This window comes from Dermacentor andersoni, chromosome 3, assembly GCF_023375885.2.
Source record: "Dermacentor andersoni chromosome 3, qqDerAnde1_hic_scaffold, whole genome shotgun sequence".
Lineage (NCBI taxonomy): Eukaryota > Metazoa > Arthropoda > Arachnida > Ixodida > Ixodidae > Dermacentor > Dermacentor andersoni.
The window spans coordinates 160,816,701-160,836,850 of NC_092816.1; the positions used below are offsets into that span (position 1 = coordinate 160,816,701).

General features: G+C 45.5%; 2 protein-coding genes across 2 annotated transcripts; one reads left to right on the forward strand and one right to left on the reverse strand.

Annotated features, from left to right (window-relative positions):
• The first annotated feature begins 580 nt into the window (after positions 1 to 580).
• LOC126524206 (uncharacterized) lies at positions 581 to 3,108 on the forward strand. The gene is made up of 3 exons (XM_050172544.3): positions 581 to 762; positions 1,558 to 1,723; positions 1,936 to 3,108. Exons 1-3 carry the CDS (start codon positions 581 to 583, stop codon positions 2,941 to 2,943), a joined length of 1,356 nt encoding a protein of 451 aa, XP_050028501.1. The 3' UTR covers positions 2,944 to 3,108.
• Positions 3,109 to 3,243: 135 nt separating this feature from the next.
• Positions 3,244 to 12,559, reverse strand: LOC129382871 (uncharacterized). Its single transcript, XM_072286949.1, has 6 exons — positions 12,508 to 12,559; positions 6,399 to 6,514; positions 4,870 to 5,009; positions 4,038 to 4,171; positions 3,920 to 3,984; positions 3,244 to 3,563 (listed from the first exon to the last, which is right to left on the reverse strand). The coding sequence occupies exons 1-6, from the start codon at positions 12,557 to 12,559 to the stop codon at positions 3,333 to 3,335; spliced, it is 738 nt and encodes a 245-aa protein (XP_072143050.1). The 3' UTR covers positions 3,244 to 3,332.
• Between the last annotated feature and the right edge of the window lie 7,591 nt (positions 12,560 to 20,150).

The window sequence follows — 20,150 nt, forward strand, 5'->3', positions numbered from 1 at the left end:
TACTGCTGAACACCATGTTAAGTTTTAAGAGTAGGCGTTTGTGATGACTCAGCATGATATTTTCTCTGGGTCAACAAAATGCAGTGACAACTGATGACGCTTTAAAGGACTGTCTGGTACGAAGAGCTTTTGACACCTTAGGTGTTTCTACCGGACACTTTTAGGCGTTTGTTAGCTGAGACACCACAAGTTTTCTCAGCTAACATAGGCCAAATTAAAAAAACAAGTGATGCCTTCTATATGGATAGCAAGCTAACCTAACGTATACTGTTGAGAGTCATCTGAAGAAGCAACCTGTGTCTGATTTTCTAATTTATTAGTAAGGACAAGCTAAGTATTTGTTAACGGTAGTGATGGTGGTAAATATGTTTTACTTCGTATATACGCTCCTGACAGTGGAGTATCCCGGCGACGGCCGCGCCACCTGTAGCGCCGAAAGCGCAACTCTGGTACTGAGCAAACGTCAGTCGACGGCGTCGAATCCAGCTGGCGTAAGTGTTGTTGTTGTGACCGCGTGCGATTCGAAACTTCTGAACCGCGTGCGCCACCGTACTGCAGGTTCTCATGCCGCTGTTTTACGATGGCGAATGTGCAAGAGATTGAAAACTGCCCAGGAAAGAAAGCATGGGGACGGCGGTACTGCTGCGTCAAAGACTGTAACGGCCGCGCAGGGCTGCCTGCTCTCCGACTCTACAGATTTCCTGGCCGGTCGTGGGAAGAGCAGCGCCGGAAGAAATGGATTGCTGCTGTGCGCAGAGTGAAGTAAGTGTGCAACAGTTTTGAGGGAGAAATAACGTTGTGAATATTACCTTTGTGCTGGCAGTCGCGGCAACGCGAAGTATAAGAGAGTGCATTTCTACGGCTTGTTAATATTGTTCTGTACGCTGCGTGCAGTGAAGAGTTCTAGCATTTAGCGTAAACCTACCGCATGGTCGTCTGATAATCGTGAATTTTAACTTCTAGCGAAGCCGACGGCTCTCCGTGGACACCGACGTCATCGTCGAGAATCTACTCAAGACATTTCGTGAACGGAATGAAAAACAACATCGAGAAACATCCTGGATACATCCCAACGTTGTTCCCAGTGGCCTACCGTGTAATGCCATTCAATGCAACGGAGAACCTTGCTAGGTATCAAAGGCAAGTCATGGTAGTGGCATAAAACATTCAATCTTTGGCACGATAACGAGGCCGCGGGTTTTATTCCCGGCCGCGGCGGCCACATTTCGTCGAGGGCGAAATGCAAAACACTCGGCTTCTTCGATTTTGGAGCACGTTGGAAAAACCTAGGTGGTGAAAAATAATGCACTGTTCCTCATCATAATCATATGGCGTTTTTTGCACGCTAAGCCGCACAATCCACTTTATAATTTTGTTTTCTTTGGCACCATTAAGTGTGCTACACATTCAAACTAGTTTGCATTGCCATTTCGTTTGCCATTCCGCCAGAAAATAAAACCGAGAGAAAATGAAAAAGATAATATTGACTGCTATCGATCTCCGCGAAAAAAAGATTTGTTTGTTCCGCTTGTAACTAACCTTTTACTCGCTTTTCAGGTGGAGCAAAAGGACCACAAATTTCAATAGGACAAATGAGCATCCAGAAGTTGACATAAGCAGTGATGAAGCAGCGAACGACTCAAGTGAAACTGTGGACAAAATTGATCCAATGCTGAGTGAGCTACAGCCAACTGCCGAGACCATGAGGGCCTCATGTGATCAGGTAAATCATCCTAGTTTAGGTGATGACATAGACGGCAATTTCAAGGAATATTTTCACTTTGTTCACATGGAAGAGCCATTCACACTATTTTGCAATTCATCCATTTTGAGAGGTCAAGGCTGTTAGGATTTTTATGTTAGTAACTATCCTCTATTCTAAGTAGCTAGGTAATTGTATGCAACATTTGTCTAACTCCTCTTGTTTTATCCCAGGCCTGCCAAACTGAAGCTTGTGAAGGTACAACACCGTTTTCCATATTTGTATGCTCAATACATGAAACTGACGCTTGCACTCAGATTAATCACACAATCACGTGTGATGCTGAGGTACAATGCCAACCTATCACAGCCTCCTATCACAGTGGCCCAGTCATCAGATCCAGTTACTTTGGTGGCTATGACATTGTTAAATCCTCTAGTGCTGCTATGAGAGACCTGTGCGGTGTGAGTGTTGATGTATTTGCCCTCTTGCTGGGCATTATCCCTAATCCTGCAGACCGAACATGTGATGTCTTTTTGTTTGACAGGCTTGTTATGTTCTTAATGAAAATGAAGCTGGGCACTTCTTTCGCATCTCTTGCGGTACTATTTTCTGTAAGTGGACGGACAGCCTCACGCCACTTTCACGGCATCTTCCGTACACTGACTACTGCAACTCAAAAATGGATCTATCGACCACCGTCGCACGTGATAATGTCAAGAATGCCGAACTGCTTCAAGATCCACTACCCTGGCTGCACCATGATCATAGACTGTACCAAGGTTAGAACTGAGAAGCCAAGCACTGTACAGCAGCAGCGAGTGCTGTACTCAAATTATAAAGGTGGCTACACACTCAAATTCATGGTTGGAATAGCCCCTTGTGGAGCAGTCTGTTTTCGATCAAAAGCATATGGAGGGCGCTGTTCTGATGCATTCATTACTGTTGACTCGGGCTTCTTAGATCTCGTGCAGCCAGGTGACATAATCATGGCCGACAAGGGCTTCCCAGGCATCAAGTCAGAGGTTGAGGAAGCTCATGCTGTTCTTGTGATGCCCCGTTTCTTGCATGGGCATGGCCAGTTCACTGACAGTGAAATATTGGAAACGTACAACATCGCGCAAGTCAGAATTCATGTTGAAAGAATAATTCAGCGCATAAAGACATACAACATCCTCAACTCACGGGTTACCACAGAGATGAATGCCAAAATGTCAGATTTCATGTGTGCGGTGTTTTAACAAACCTGCAATCCCCTATCATAGATGAAGAGCGTGTGGACTCTACGGTGTAGAATTTGTGAATGATTATGTACAATAGTGCATTGAAGCTAGCACAGATTGAAACTGTCATTCTAGTCAATTCCTAAATGTTATGGTTCAACTGTTATCTATTTTGTTTGTGAATAAAGTGTCTATAAGATTGTCTTTGTTCATTATTCACAGATCGTTGTGTTGAGAACTGCCCACATGTCAAAACCATGTGGCATAAAGCCTACGCACAACATATATCAAAAATAGCACCCAAGCCACTTTCACTAGTACAGTTCACATGTTTTTATTAATCTTTTTACAAGTTCACACAATGCCTTAAATTTAACACGTTAGAAATTTATACACATTACAAAAAACTACACTCGCCGCCATCTCGCAAATGCTGGCAGTAGCCAAGCAAAGTAAAATTCCTCTAGTGCTCGCACTGATGCACACGGGAAACTGTTGTTTCTTTCAATATCAATTATTATGCTTTGCTTACTTGAATAAACAAGCAAATAGCAGCTCTGAACGTTGCACACATACATTAGCAGCTGCACTGGTGTGTAATACTTATGACCCTTCAGGAGGGCCAGTCTACCATTTATTTTACGTATGGCACAAATGAGTGTTCCAATCGGTCATCTATGATGATGTCGTCTTTTCTTGACAATGGGCACTTAATCTCAAGAATACAGGGATTCTGGTCGGATAGGAAGAGGCCATCTGGACTGCCAGCAAGCCCCGGCTGGAGAGTGTGCAGCACCAATCCAGTCTGAAAAAGACGACATATCTATAAGCGCGCACTGTTTCAGACACTTAATAGTTTCTTGATTAAAGATAAAATGGGTACATACTAAGAATAAAGGTAAAATATAAAAGTACCACTGAGGTAATTGTATCTGCTATTTTAATTATATTAATCTGCTCAGTTAATAATTCAAAGAAGAATATTGTGTGGTACCTCTATAACCTGTACAGAAACTTTATCTTCAAACTTCTTCCGGGCAAGTGCTTCCATCTTTATGCCTGAAAGAGGAATAACTAGTAACTGAAACCTTACACACATTTTTAAGGTGCACCATATGTTGTGGCTTCCGATGAGATGCTTGTCGTTCTCAGTAGGGTATTTACCAAGTCAGCAGGGGCCTTTCTCGTTCTCAGTATTGTGTGTGCCATAGAACACGTTATACGCACTCGTCGTTCTCGGTGCCACCTGTTGGTCATAAATATCAAGAGTAATGTTGACTCAAAGTGACAAATTGGAACACCCACCTGAATCACTTGTTCATAGACTGGCCCTTTGTAAGTTGCACATAGGTGATGTGTGTCCTGGCACTTCACGTTTTTCTCGTAGTATTCGGCTGACTCCTTTGATAGTAATTTGCTATAATCCTTGCTTTTTACTAGGACCTTTGGGTACTCTTCTACAACTTCCAAGTAGTGGTACGCAGCTCTGTGTGGGTCAAGCGCCCCTTGAACCTCAGCCATGTTCTCTTCTACATTGGCAACACTTCTGTCAACAGTTTCATTGTCCATGTTTTGACTAACTTCTCTAAGAATGGTATTCACGTGACACCTCAATTCAGGAAGGCGATTTATCACATATTCTGGCTCCAGCATTGTGGGTTCTTTTCCCGCAACGTATGGATGGGTATTTTCTGAAAAAATGCACACAAAATAACATCATAGAGTACATTAGCATTGATTATATCCCACGCGATACCGCTTCACTGTCTGTCAAGAAACAATTTGTGCATATCTGGAAAGTGCTGAATGCCTGCTTACAAAAACACAATATCGTAAAAGATGCAATACACATATGCGTATGCTGTCACAAATTTTCTTACCGCCAAACAGCTCTTCAATAGATGCTTTGTCATTAATAAATGACGTCTTTGGTGGCCACCCCACTGCTGTGGTTGTGATGTTGTGGACACGTCCTCACTTTCGTTGATGTATATGACAACTGCTGCAAAGTGTTTGCAATTTCCCGAGGCCCCGTATTGACAAGTGCAGCTTCCACCACTCAAGGCACGGTCGGCCTTGTTCAGCTGCAAATAAATTTTGTGACTTCGCCATGAAGCTTGAACACCGCTTTTGATAATGTGCATTGAATAGGGCGCAAAACTATTGTTCGTAATAGTCTTACGAAGCAATTCATTGTGATTTGCCTACTGAGGATGAATTCCCATACGCACGTTTATTATTCTATTATTAAATTTGGAGCACGATGCATGTCACTGATGCATGCCACGTTGATTTACTTAATTTTATTGTCATATGTGCCAAAGCTTCCTTGTGGAGTATGAACCAGGTCATGCTGCAGTAAGCCGGATTAATATTTAACATCCATGTTTTTTCATATGCTCTGAAATATCAGTTTTACATTTCAGTGCCGCTAAAATTGTAAGCAATTTGTGCTTCTAATTTTCATGGGAATTAGACACACTCATAGAAGATGCAGATAATTGTATGTGCGCATATGGCTGAACATATACATTAAGTAGTGCAAGGGATCGACGCTGCGATTGAAACTAAGTGGCGTGAAAACACTCGGCATGATTACCTTGGCTACATATCTCGATCTGGTGGCCAATCAATCGTCAATGTGCGAACTTCTGCGCATCCGCGAGAAAAGTAATTTCCAACCAAAAGACTTTCCACCACGGATTGGTAAAGCAAAGTACTGCTCCAGCTTCACACTTCCTCCAAACGCCTCTAATCTGCGGACGCTCGGCTCTAGTCAAAGCTCTTTAGTGGCAAGAATACATTTGGGGGAATACATTGGGGATTGGGGGAACTGTGATGACATGATGATTTCAAAGGAATCTTCAGAAAGGTTTTGTGCTCGCGCTTCCTTCCTGGAGGATCGCACCAGAAAGTGTTGTAGTCAGTAGACTGACGTTTTTGGTCGAGAAAGAGTCTGGCCGGGAAGCCGACTTACATATTTTGTCAATTCTCCATATCCTTTAGAGCTATTTATTTTGATGTACGAAGCGTATTGCGTGGTGACTGCAGGTGTTCTGGCTTGCGTGAGTGGCTGTTAAATTTCACACCGTGCCGCTCTGCTTCGGTTCAGATTGCCGGATACGGTCACCCGAGTCTTGGCGGCCGGAGCGGCCCAAGGTCGTGCCGGTGCCTCGGCAGTTGTAAACAAAGTACTGCGGTTGCTTGGCAGAACATAGCAGTGGAGTGCAATTTTGTGCAAGTTGTTTAAAAGAGCCTTTTAGTAATTCGAAAATACATGGAGCGTATCATCCGTGGCCAGTAAGGCTCTGCAAGCGTGTCAAAATGGCAACACGGAAGAACACGTTCAGTCTACGGTAAATCAAATGGTCGGCCAAGAACACCTACGCTTAACGCTTAATAAGCTCAGCCATGCTTGGACACTGAATTGAGCTGCTTAATCAAAGCATAATATGATAGTTGAGTGTACTCACGTCCAGAGATACGCTGTAGTTGTGTTTGCCTTGCTGCGAGTGACACTTCGCCAGCACAGTCACACCGGCGATTTCTTTCACGCTGTTAACGTGTCTGGCAGCGTAGAGCTTTTCGCCTTTACGACGAATGGCAGGGCGTATCCAACCGTGTAATCATGAAATCAGTTTGAAGCCACACAGCAAAACTTGCGCCATTTGTTTGTTTTAAAACAAGTATGAACATGCGACCACGTTGGCTCTCCGCTGGGGCGGCCTGAGTAGCGTGGTCCGTCAGTGTCAGATTTGACGGAGGGTGCCTCAAGAGGCGCTGACGATCGCTGCTCGGATGCGCCGCCTGGGCAGTGTCAGGTGCCTATGGCGTCCCCTCTTGGTCGTTACCATGTGGGGAGGAAGGGTAAAGGAACTGGATTCTGAGGAGGGGGTGAGGTTAAAATTACATGATCAGCTGTGCTTCTCGAAGGTAGTCCTTGATGGAGTTCAAGGTGCACTTTCTGTGTTCCAGCTACCCGCTTGGCCTTATCAGCTGTTGCAAATTAGCCAGCGGGCAGGAAGCTTCGGGACACATTGCCGTCGATACCTCGAGAGCCCTGGGCAATCCCAACACGAGGTGGAAAGTGTCTGCTGCTCGTGCTGCGGTGCTGCATCTTAAACAGCAGTCCCCAATAGCCTGCCGTCACAGCGGCACCGGAGCCTCTTCTTTTGCGGAAGAGCGCTAACCTCGCCTGCACAAGGACCGCGCCGGTTCGTGATCTGCGTAGGCAGGCTTTGGCCACTCGTCCGTATCCTTGCGGGATGGGGGACAGGTCCTTCCGACAGCAGGCTTTTAGGCGCAGCCTTACTTTGTGCTTTCGCCTTTTCTTCTTCGTGTGGCGTTATACCTGCACTGTTTGTGCGGTTAGGGCCTTGTGCGGGGGTGTACACTTGATTCTCCTGCGCGGCCTCGTGATCCCGCTAATTTACTGGAATCCTGGTGTGGCTTGCGAGCTAGTGTAATGTTAGCGTATGTCGGCGTGCTTGCAGCGCACGCGTCCGTGACGCAATCTTTCTTACTGTCCGACGCTCTTTCCTGTGATACGCACACGCTCTCACGGCCTCCCGCGAGTCTGTGTACATGTGGATTCGCGTTGGGAGCTCTACCCCAACGAATGCTTCTGTGAGCGCTGCTTTGGTCGCTTTTAACTACGCTTCTCTCGTACTAGGTCGCCCGTGCAGGACGTCTGCCTTTGCTGTGTCATCCTCGAAGCAGTTCCATCGATAACTACTGGTTAAATGCATACGCCCAGTGTTTCAACTGCATTGATGGGGTGTTTATCTCGGCGGGGTTGCTTAATTTCTTGCTAGTTGTGAGCCTCACGCCAAGAATGAAAGCGGCACAATTTGCAAAGCCGATAAGCAATATGCGAGAGCCAATCACAGCGCATGCAGGTTCTGAGTTCGCCACGTTAGGCCAAACCACACAGCGACACAAACGTCGTAGACTGCCATACCGAGACTGTCTGATACGTGAGTAGAATAGTGGCATATCTTATTTTGTTATAGCGCAAGCTTGACACGGACAACAGAAGGCACATCTGACACACACAGCGCTACTTTCAACAAGAGATTTATTTCTCGTTCTCGTCGCTATAACAAAATAAGATATGCTGTACCAACAAGCCCCTATTGCTATCCTCATCAGAATAGTGGGTTCTTCACGTGGCTGGGGGCAGCACTGCATGCAGTGGCGTGTCAGCGGAAGGCCGCACCTGCTTTTTCAAATTTTGCTGAATTTCTATTTCAAGTTGACAATGAGCTACGCTAAATATAGAGCAGTGGAAAAAAAATCTAAACCCACCTTTTTTGGTGGGCTCTGACAGCTCGCATTGGCATACTCGCCGTACATATACTTGTCAAAAGTGAAGTAGCAAATTATTGCTAATGATTTACTTACGGAGAAAAAGAAAACTGGAGGCTTCTTTAAGTGGCCACTAAAAACACGCATCTATTTTCATCCGTTATTAAATGGACACTAAAGTGAAAAATGATTTTTTCTGCATCAGTAAATTACCGTTCTACAATACCAAAGACACCAGTCTTACTACGATAAAGCGTTTGGTAATCCAGAAAAAGCGCAAGAACGAAATACGGGTGGCGACGCCTACTGAAGTTCCCGAACCTGGGGGCTGTGACGTCTTGGATTTTGATGGCATCTTCTGCGGCCTACTAATTATATATAGCGGTACAGATTGACTGCATTGAATTTTAAAGGAACCAAATATTAAACATGGCAAGTTTTGGGAACCTTTATTCAGCCAACGCGGCCCAAATGCGAAAACATACCTTGGAATCCCTGTCGTCACGCTGACGTACCGGCGCTGGGGTTTCGGCACGACATTCAAATACTGATACTTGGACCTTCATTGTCTCATGTAATAATCAAACTTTCTTTTTTGAAATGACTGCCTGCAGGGTTCTCAAGCAATTCTTCATTAGTCTAAACTGATTTATTGTTTCGCTTTAGTGTCCCTTTAAGGTGGCGTTAAAAAAAAACTTTGCGGTAACTAGCACAATATCACACAATTCACAGTACTATGAATGAGACTTGTTGTTTTTGAAATCATTAATGTTTATGTTCACATTACTAATAGACATGCGCGTTGTGGTCACGCTCGCTCTTTACGATTAAAAAATTAAATTATGGTGTTTTGTGTGGGCCCAAACCATGATTGAGTAGATAAATTTTAGCCATTCAGGATCTTAAGAATGCACTTGATGAACTAGGCACGAGTGTTCTGGCAGGTGTTGGAAAAAATAATAATAAAGTGTTTACCGTGACTCCTGCAGATGTGGAAATGCGAGTATATCTTCTTCAAGAACGGGTCGGTTGAACGGCTGAAATCTGCAAAAAAGAAGAAACAATTAAGAACGAGGAGAAACGCTTGGTTAGCAAGGAAGCCAGCACTCGTTAAGTAGCTGGAATGTTATGTCAAAGAAACTAGCAAAATATTTACCGCGCCAGTTGGAGGAACGAAAATAAAATTGTGTCCCCATCGACAAGGCCTGCGTCCACATTCATGGCACGCATGCATTAAGTTTCTGGCTTCACCTGTAAGTTCGAGGCAGCGCACTAAACTTGGCTATAAAATTTTGCCTTAGATTTCGCAGACCTCGCGTGAATTCTGTAATATTTGTTCAAATACAGCGCAACATATAACGTTTGCTGCAAGAAAGAAATGGAGACGACATCGATAAGTTTAAATTTAGTTTATTGCCTTGCGGAAATGCAAGCGCAGGTTTTCTACATCATCAGGTGCAGCAAAATTTATGCTCATAAAGGAGTATGAGTATTGGCAGGGTCCGACCTTCCCTTTATATATTGCTATGCGGGATGTTTCACATAACTTGAACCAAGGATTTAAAGAAAAAATTTGGTTTGTCGCAGCTATGTGGAACCAACGGCATACGGCTCGCCGTCCTGTGGCGCGCTTTTTAGAGTATTTTTTATATTAAGCTAAATTAGTTAATTAACAGACGAAATATGCAAAACTTTTGATATTCAATTTAGGGCCAAGCGCGTTTCGTTGCGTTGGAGAGGGGGGTTCATAAACGCCAATACAATTTTTTTGTGGCAAATTACATGTTGCATGGTGATTTTTTTTCGGCGTTTTAAGAAAGCCTGCGAACTAGGGAATAAAACCACGCGACTGTGCTCATGCGCTAGCGTACTGCAGGGCTCTCAACCGCGCTTCGTGAGAAAGAACCCTGCGCGCGGACCGTGGCGAAGTGGGCGACCGTGGCTCTAGGCATCGGCTTCACAGTGCGTCGGCATCTTTGTCGGTGGCACGCAGAAAGGGAGCGCCGTCGTCGCAGATAAGCGATAGGCTCGACGCACGATTGAGAGCGCTGCAGTACTATAGCGCACGAGCGCAGTCACGTGGTTTTATTCCGTATTTCGCGGGTTCGCCTTAAACGCAAAAAAATAAAAATAAAATCGCCACGCAGCATGTACGTCGCCACGAAAAATTGTATCGGTCGTTTCTGAACCCCCTCTACAACGCAACGAAACGCGCTTGGTCCTAATGTGAATATCAAAAATTTTGCATTGTTGATCTTAGTAAACTAATGAAGCGGGGTATAACAAAATACTCTAAGCAGCAGCACATGATGGCAGACCACAGGCCGTGGCTTCATTCAGCTGCGGTTAACGACTTGTTTAGAATACTTGATTCAAGTTACGTGAATAACCCTGTGTACACGCATGATGCGTTGCTGGCACGAGCACACGACTGCTTTTTGTTGTATGGGCACTCCAGGCGCATTACCGCCGTCGGCACCGTTATCTCAGTGATGTTGTGCACAAAGTCCAAGTGCGATAACGTCGTGGCTACGCGCCGTTTGCTGTGTGTGCGAGCGAAAGTGTGCGAGGGTGAGCCGAAGGTGGTCGCTCTACGGTTCCTAGAATATAGGGGCCACATAGTTACTCGATCTCGCGCGCGCGTGGGAGGAAGGCAAGGAGCAAGCGCGCTGTCTTTCGTAGCACGCAAGGCACCAGGCGCGTTCTACTCCGGCGGCGGCTATCAACGGCGCGCCTGAGCGCGGCCACGCGGGCCCTTTCTTCAAAGTGATCCGTGGCGGGTCGAGGGTTGATAACCTCCGTGTGCGCCGTGTTTTCGCCGCTTAGTTCGTGTTTAAGCGGGAAGCAGTGGGAAGGTAAATTCGCTCCCTGCTGCTGCCGCTCTTCCTCACGCCAGCGTTTTGACAGCGAGAGCCCGGAGTCATCGAGAGAGTTGTGTTCATGTTTGGGACATCATGCTCGTCATTTCAGTTAGTAACCAAACGTTTACGAGTTGCCACGACCAGAGGTATTGGCGTAAGTAAGAGGGGAGCAATCTGCCGCGCCAGATCGCCGGGCTGCGCGACCATGCAAATATGCCACCTGTAAAGGCGCCTCTACCACATTTATTTCAGCACGTTTGCATAGTGAACGCATGAGCAGAATGTTTGGCAAACTAGCCTATAGCGTGCGATGCGTTTGTGCTTCGATTATATACATGTTGTGCTTATATACAGCATTGTGCGATTGACGCGCCCTTTCCCTCTGGTGGCATTCATCGCACTAAACATTTCCGTTAGCAGTCCCTTACATAAGCTTCGTTCTATATATATATTTCTTTAGTTCAGTCAATAGTTTTTAATTGACGTGTTAGTTCAGATCGGTTAGTAAGCGGATAATTTAGTTATCAGTAGGATGATGAGTTTGGCTATATTATATTTAAATGGCTGCTTAGCTTTTAGTTAGTCAACTACTGATTCATTAGTTCGTTAATTATAATCTTAGGTCAGTTAGTTACGTTAGTTATTATTTAGCTTGGTTAGGTTAGTTATTAGTGAGTTAGTTAATTAGAGGTTTCACTTAGGTCAGTTCGCTATTAGGTATGAAATTATGTAGGTAAATACCACGTACGTTTCGTTACCTTGGTGAACTAGTAAATTTAGATTTTTATTAGTGTAGTTAGGCAGCCATTAGTAAGCTAGGTCAATTATCCGCGCTGCAGTTACTGTATAAGCGCACAAATGGGCACATAAAAAATTAAATTATAGGGTTTTACGCGCCAAAACCACTTTCTGATTATGAGACACGTCGTAGTGGAGGAGTCCAGAAATTTCGACCACCTGGGGTTCTTTAACGTGTACCTAAATCTAAGTACACGGGCGTTTTCGCATTTCGCCCCCATCGAAATGCGGCCGCCGAGGCCGGGATTCGATTCCACGACCTCGTGCTCAGCAGCCTAACACCATAGCCACTTACCAACCAGGGCGGGTAGAAATGGGCACATGGTTAAGGCGCCATTAATTACTTGGACAATATTCAAGCACTGCTGCAGGCCCTACTGAAAGGACCACAGGTTGAGCTTCCTTTGAAGCTGGTCGCATTGTTACACTTGAGTGGACTGTCCTACATTGACTAGTTTATACTGTAATCTTTAATGCAATACCGATGCAACATGACATAAGTACACATTCTATACGAAAAAGAATAAAATGAAATCACTGAATATTGGCGCGTAAGCAGAAAAAAAAGAAGGTGTCCACCAATCATATTGGGATTACTGACTCGTGATTCACGCACCTTGAGAGCTGCTAGATGCTAGTAACTGCGGAAGCTTCTGGTCGCGCCGCATTTAACTGCAATATTTCAAGAGTTCCTAAAAGTGCTTCTAGTAAATAAAGTGTGCTGCTGATGACTGTTATGAGCTAATTACCTTTTAAACGGGCCGGTGGCATCTGCCGTAACCACTCTAGCAAACTATTTAAATTCTTATGCAATGGTAATGTATATATATGCATTTTAATTTTTATTGCCACTCTTCGTTGTGTACAACGAGCTGATATTAACATCATCTTGCGGCCATGTACCATCATTTGACATCATTCTGGTTCTTCTCTAAATTTATGTGCCACCACTATTAGAAACGTTTCCTGGTCATGTTCTCAGCGCCAATATTTATTTTCCCATTGCTGTCTTTAAACCCAGGCATTTCATGGAGATCCACCCCACTGTTATCTGCTTAGGATGTATACTCTGACAATCTGACACGGTGCCTGTAATTTCCGTCGCTGTTGTTTTCCCGGTTACGTACAGGTGGGTATCCATAGGTCGACTTCTTGGGCGCAAACAGAACAAATGTCCTCCAGCGGGGGCTACGAGAACTCGCTAATGTGGAGTTTGATATGGTACTATAGTAAAGTGACTCTCCGAATAAGTAATTGCCAACATCCCGCAGTTTCCATAGGGTAACGCTCAGCTGCTTCGATAAAAAAACAAAACAAAAGAACATGCAGTGCTGTCGATCACCGTGGAGGGTTCTCAGTATCTCTTGCCAGAGCAACAGCCTCTGGGTCTCCTGGAAAGGGCGGCTGCTCGTCTGGCACAGAAAGGCGTCGGCTTTCTTGCAGGGGGCCCTCTCGTACTTGATCAGGTCCGATATTTCGCGGCCTGCGACGAGATTCTGTTTTAGGCGTTCCGTGCGGCTGCATATGAACCGGCTGGATGTGACGTACAATAGGATGTGTGACACATAGGCGACGGGTTTGTCGAGCTACATAGAGTTTCTTGCGATGGTGCCTTGCGGAAAAAAAAGAAGGAAAAAGAAAACGGACGGTGCGACGCTGTTGTATGTGCGAGAACGCTGGTTCGTAGTGATTTCAGATTGCCCTGGTTCTGGGAGAGCCAGGACACTTTGAAGGCGAACCTGGTTACCGCCGTGCCGTCTATCCGAACGGTTCATTCCATTCAATAGTTCCTATTGAAGCATCAATAGGCGTTGATCCGAAAATTTTGACGCGAAATTTTTTTTTATCGAATTACGAGGACTTGTGCTTGGAAGTACGAATATAAGAAACGCAAAAGGGCCAGCGGGCCGACAAAGATGTAGGAGAGACGTCTATGTACGCGCTTGGCTGTGTGATAGTCACTGGTTTGTTTTTGTTTTTCCGCCCCTCGCCTCTGAATTGAAGGAGTGCATTGACGCGCCCGTTATGATACTTGTATAGACGATGGCGCCATATCTTCCTCTAGGCAATACTAAAAAACTCTATGGTGAGCTGCGCCGCTCTGCATCCGTCACTTCAGTAGCACGCTTAAGGAGATACGGTATGCAGCGACATCATAGTAAACATAGAAGCGAGGATCAACACATCCACACAAACACAAGAAGTTGTCAGGTCTATTCTGGCTCACTCACGCTTCGCATCCCGAACATTGCTGAGTGGTCTCCAATATAGATAGATGGTTAAAGGAACACTAAAAAGAAATTCAAGGTTAAGCTAGATTATAAGCTATACTCGCGAGACACTGATTACGGTAGCCGCGCAGAGTTGGTAGGCCAGTAAAAGCGGAAAAACGAAAGATGGGTGGGCGACAGGATCTTGAGATTCCCGCACTAGCTTCCCGTGATGTAATGGACTTCGGCTACTGGTGGGCCAGTATAAAAGTTTTGGAATACAAATCTAGTACGAGCAATAAGTATTAAATATCGAATCGAATATGGAATAGTCAGCGCAGCCGCATACAGTTCAAGAAAGACAGCAAAGTATTACTAAGAAAGAGTCAGTTTTAAGCACAAGATCTGTAATTGTCACTAAGATGCTGCACGACTAGCCTCTTAGCATCGTTAGAACCTGGTTGCAGACAAGCTTTTCAAGAATAAGTTGCTTCCGCCGTGAAACCGAAAACCAAACTTGTACTATGCGTTTTGTTTCTGCATTCCGTTGAGTGATATTGTCGTTGCTTCACTTCTGATAAATTGTGATACTTCGTTTAACAGAGGGAGAGCAGTAAGAGCACTCTGACGGTCAATTGTTACGAAATGGTATGTAGGTATAGAATATCGAAAATACAGATTAGCTCGAATACGAATATGAATCATTCGTGTGTCGCTTCTACCCCCCTGCCCCCGCGCCTTCCCGGTCCGACCATGGAGACAAGTTGTGCGTGAACGCACCAGTGCTCTTTCGCACACTTCCGTTTCATGTTTGTGCATTTGCTCTGGAACTGTACTTATCTCATCGCCATGCACCCTGGTTCCTGGCTTTCGAAAGCGCGCAGCTTGTGAAGCAGACTATAAAGGTGGTGTTTTCCAGCTTTTTAGCTTTCAGACAGTAAGCGCCTTATTTTTATCCCATTGAGAAAACAGTGGAAGCTGTCGACATTGTGTTACCTCTAGTAGCAATTCTTTCACTTTGTTTACAAAACTTTCCTCTCGTAAAAGTGGTGCGTAAAGTTTCCACAATTACCAGTTTGGAGAAAACTTGCGAAACTTTCGGGGACTCCATGAAATGGCTACTAAACAACGGTGTGAAAAAAAAAAAATACAGGCTTCGCGGCGTAGTTGAGAATGTCAGCCCAGAGGTTCGCCGAGACATACAACAAACATGAAAATTGCTTGTCGGTCCCTTTAACGTCGCCCATCATGTGCAAAGGATGGATGCGCGCCGCCAATTTGTGCGGAATGAGGCACAACGATCAAGCGCAACAGATAGCAACAGCTCGTCCCGCTACCGTACCGGTATCGAAGCACGCTGCCGACGAGCAGAGGTACATGGCACTCTTGTCGACTGGCGGCTGTTTCTCCTCCAGGCGCTGCGAGCGGAGCTTATCCAAGTGTTGTCGCTGCAGCGAGGCACGCTTGCTGGCTATCACTGTGGGGCGATGCAGAAGGCGAACGTTCGTCAGTTAATGTACTGTACGTCTACTGGCCGTATAGCACTGCCTTCATGTTTTCTTTTTCAGTCAGAACGCATAGTAATCCCACTTTGCAACCCAGGATCATAGTTTGTAAAGAACCTTCGTTTATACCACGGCTTTTCTTTTTTCTTTTAGACCGTAGAAAATTTGAAGACATTGAATTTCAAGAATTAATTAACAAGCCAGTTATCGCTGTGCTTTAATGCAGAAAACGGCACTTGTACCTGACTCTCGAGGAACTTATTCTGCTTACGTGGTATTCAGGTTTGTAATGAGCGAGTAGATTTGAATAAGGCACTGTGACAAAACAAGCACTTAGAAAGAAACAGTTTGCTCCCAAGCTTCAACACAAAGCACCAGAGCATATCGAAATAACATCGAAACAGTGGCGAACGTTGAGCGCAAGGTTTGAATTATTAGGGAGGTGCAATTTTTTGTGCCCCAGATCGCATAGCACCTATTGTTGTCTTTTTTTTCATGTATCTTCAAGTCGAGCTGACCTTTAATCTGCAGGAGCTGGATCGTAAGCGGCAACAGCAGGAACAGAAGAACGACAGCGGTGACAACCGCGGTAACGTACGGCTCGAGCTGGTTCCGCTCAGGGTAGTGCACCACCGGACTAAAAGAAAGAAACAAACAAGCTTTGCTCAGGAATTTCATGGCAACTTATCTAACGCAGGCAGGATTTCATCTCAGCTAGTTGGTGAGGTGCGTTCCACTGTTAAAAAGAGCTAATGAGTATACAGCCTAAGCCTTTTTTTTTTGTGGCAAGGGTAGAATCGGCCGGTATTGCAGCGGATGACCTATGAGGCGGCGCAGTTCACTAACGTAATTCACATCTGTGCACATAATTAACATCTGTGCAGTGCATTAACATCATTTCCTTCGGCGCTTGACGCAGGAGCTTCAGCAAAGTAAGAACCACACGCTAGTGTTCTCGCTAACCGTGGACTACACTGTACATGATTACTGTAGCGTACAGCTTAAGATGTACGGCCCGCACGGAAAACCTAAGATGGCTCGCTGAACTGTCAGTGACGTTATATTTCTCCTGCTATCCAAAATATTTCACTTGCTTTAGCACAATGAAGCGTCATAACAAAGACACGAACAGAGAACCACGGGGTGAATAAGGTTAGGCCATCGAATATGCATATCCCGCCAAGTAGCGAAACATAAGTCTCATTCCCCAACACCTATTTCTACGCTTGCTAATTGGCGGGGGGAGAGGGAAAAAAGAGGGGATAAGAACTGGAAACACTATTACATTCACCTATCCAGTTCACATTCTCTCAAATGTGGCACAATGACCTGCGCAGTCGCACACGTGCCACACACAGAGCATTTGGCCAAGGACATAAAAGAAGACTTTCGGGAAGCGGCCGCCTGTCAAGGCGTGCCAAGACAGCCATTGATCATCTCTCTCGCCAATAGAGCGGGCCCGCACAAAGCGGGGGGTCAATAGACTGCGGCACGCTGCAGTTCTCACAGTGTGTGCCGCACACACTGCCAACAACATGACGATAGTGTTAAGTAAAAGCCAGGCCAAATCGTGCCTGACTTTCTAATACATTAGCATTAGGAGTGGCAAAGTGGAAAAAGTGTATGTGAAGTGGGGGAAGATGGTGAAGTGGTGGAAGATATATACACCACGTGACCGGCTTCCCCCACTATATATATAACAAAAATTGGGCCCCTCGGTTAACTTTCTTCTCGTTCACACACACACACACACACACACACACACACACACACACACACACACACACACACACACACACACACACACACATATATATATATATATATATATATATATATATATATATATATATATATATATATATATATATATATATATATATATATATATATATATATCTATATTGAGAGAAGAAGGGAAACCGAGGGGTTCTATTTTTGTAAATCATGCTCACATAATATCAAGAGACAACGAAGCCAAGGAAAGCACCGGGGCACTTAGTCGTGGTTGCAATTGAAATGTAGAAAATAGCGAACAAGACAGCGAAATGACGAAAAAATAATTTGCCACCGGTGGGTTCCGAACTCACAACCTCCGCATCACGCGTGAGTTGCACTGCCATTTGCGCTACGGCCACGGCTACCAATCCGTCCACACACACACACACACACGCACACACACGCACACGCACGCACGCACGCACGCACGCACGCACACACACACGCACGCACGCTCGCACGCACGCACAAACCCTCCGTGGTTGCTTAGTGGCTATGGTGTCGGGCTGCTATGCACGAGGTCGCGGGATCGAATCCCGGCCACGGCGGCCGCATTTCGATGGGGACGAAATGCGAAACACCAATTTTCACATTTGAAGAGGCAGGACCTGTGTCGAGTGAGCTCCCGAAACACAGTCTGCAATGTTGTGGGCGAAGTCTGCATCATGGATACGGGATCTCAAAAAGGTGTTACGCAGTGTTAACGCCTTTTCACGCATTTACCGATAACTTGCAAGAAATTTTCCGGATGTTGCGTGGTATGCTGAATCTAAGCTCTGGACAAAATTAATGTGGTAAGGAGTAAAAGTATATCCTGTACTGATGGCTGGAAACAACCTTACGAGCTCGCTTTCACCTTTTTATTTATTTATTTATTTACAGTACCCTCAGGGCCCAGAAGGGCGTTACAGAGGGGGTGGGTACAATAATAATAAATAAAAAATACATGCTCAAACAATTATTACTATTAAGGTGATAAATTCAAAACATAATCAGTTATTGCAGTCTTGAAAGATGATGCCTCCTCGATGCAGGCGATGGAGGGGGGAAGGCGGTTCCACTCGGCACTGGTTTTCGGCAGAAATGAGTCAGAGAAAACATTTGTGCGACAGAAAGGAATGAACACTTTAAACCGATGATCAAGACGCGACGACATGTACGACCCTTAATGCAAAATGCATTCGCAGGTTCGTGACATAAGAAATACGAATCCGGGATCCCCAGCGTGCCATTCGCAAGGAAAGAGGTTAATGCAGTCTCTCTGATGTGAGATCGAGGCCTTACAGGCAAATACGAGAGCTAAGTAGCGATGGGCACTTGCTGAAACTTTTCGTCGCTGGCACCGGGGCGAGCTTTACACTAAACTCACCTTCATTAGAGTTTAACGACCATAAAGTTCGCAAGGTGCGAGGGTCTGAGCGATAACACTTACAAGTCGTTTGGGGCCATGGTAGGTTGCAGAACATGAACTCTCGATCTTCTTCTCCTTCCGATGATGATGATGATGATGATGATGATGATAATGAGCCTTACAAACAAGCTACGTACCTACAATGGGGAACCAACCATGAATTATATGGAGGAGGAGGAAGTAAAGTTTATTGCTCTAGAAAGAGTAATTCAGCGGTCAGGCCGGATGTCTTCATCTTCTATTGGTTGATGACGATATCCGGCCTGCATGGTTGGCGCGCCTATTCCAGGGCACCAGTGAGCGTGGCTGCTCGTCGGGCATGATCCACCAGCCTCCGTTGGAGGCTAGGGTTGCCGCTGGAGAGCACGCTCTCCCACTGCTCCGCACTCGGATTTTCTATTTTGTGGAATGCCTTGTTCGTATTGCCCTCCCATGTGATTTGATAAAGTGTCGGTATTGCGCCACACCACTGGCATGTGTGACTTGGGAACATTTTGCTTAATATATGCAAATTTGGGAAAATTCCTGTCTGCAGCTTTCGCCAGCAAACTGCCTGTTGTTGAGGGAGTGCATTGCGGGGCGGGGGATATCTGATTGTCGTCCCTCTACGGTAATTTAGTATGTCAGAGTACGTTGGGATCACTGTCATGAAATCCTCAGGATCTCTGTTTAGATCCGCTCGGTTTGTAAGCTCGCGAGCGATCCTATCAACCATTTGATTGCCCTCAATTATGTGGATGTATGAAACGCACGGATAGTAGTATCATAACTACAGGAATGACAGCGCTATAAAAGGTGGAACTGGAACAAAATTATAGCCGAGTAGTCAGACCATATCAATGCACGATTACTCTTAAAGGAGATGGAAGACGTCTTTCATTCTTTTTTTTATCTTTTATTGCGATAACAATTATAAGGGTGCTCGAGACGAACTCCCGCCGCTGACGCCGCCATCGCGCTGTCCTACGGTCGACGGCGCGTGCGCGGATCCCGCGCGTTGGCTTTTCAGAGACGCAAATTGCGTTTAGCTGAAACCACGGCTGTTTCCTGCCTGTACGATCGCGCGTACCGTGATGTGGGATGACTACAACAGTTACTGGCGGCGCGTCTCACCACATCTACGGCGTGAGATGCCTGGTAGCTGTCGGGGCGCTGTTTCTCGCGCCCAGAAGCAGTTGTCTTGCGTGCTGCTTCGCGCCGACATGTCACAACCCCGGATAGTTCGAACACCATTGACCAATGCCCGTGAAACAACAGAGGCCTTACGTAACAGAGGTTTTGTTTTACTGAGTGGAAATTACTAAAAACTAATAAGAGGGTCCTAGCACAATGCAAGCTCTACCCACCGAAGACC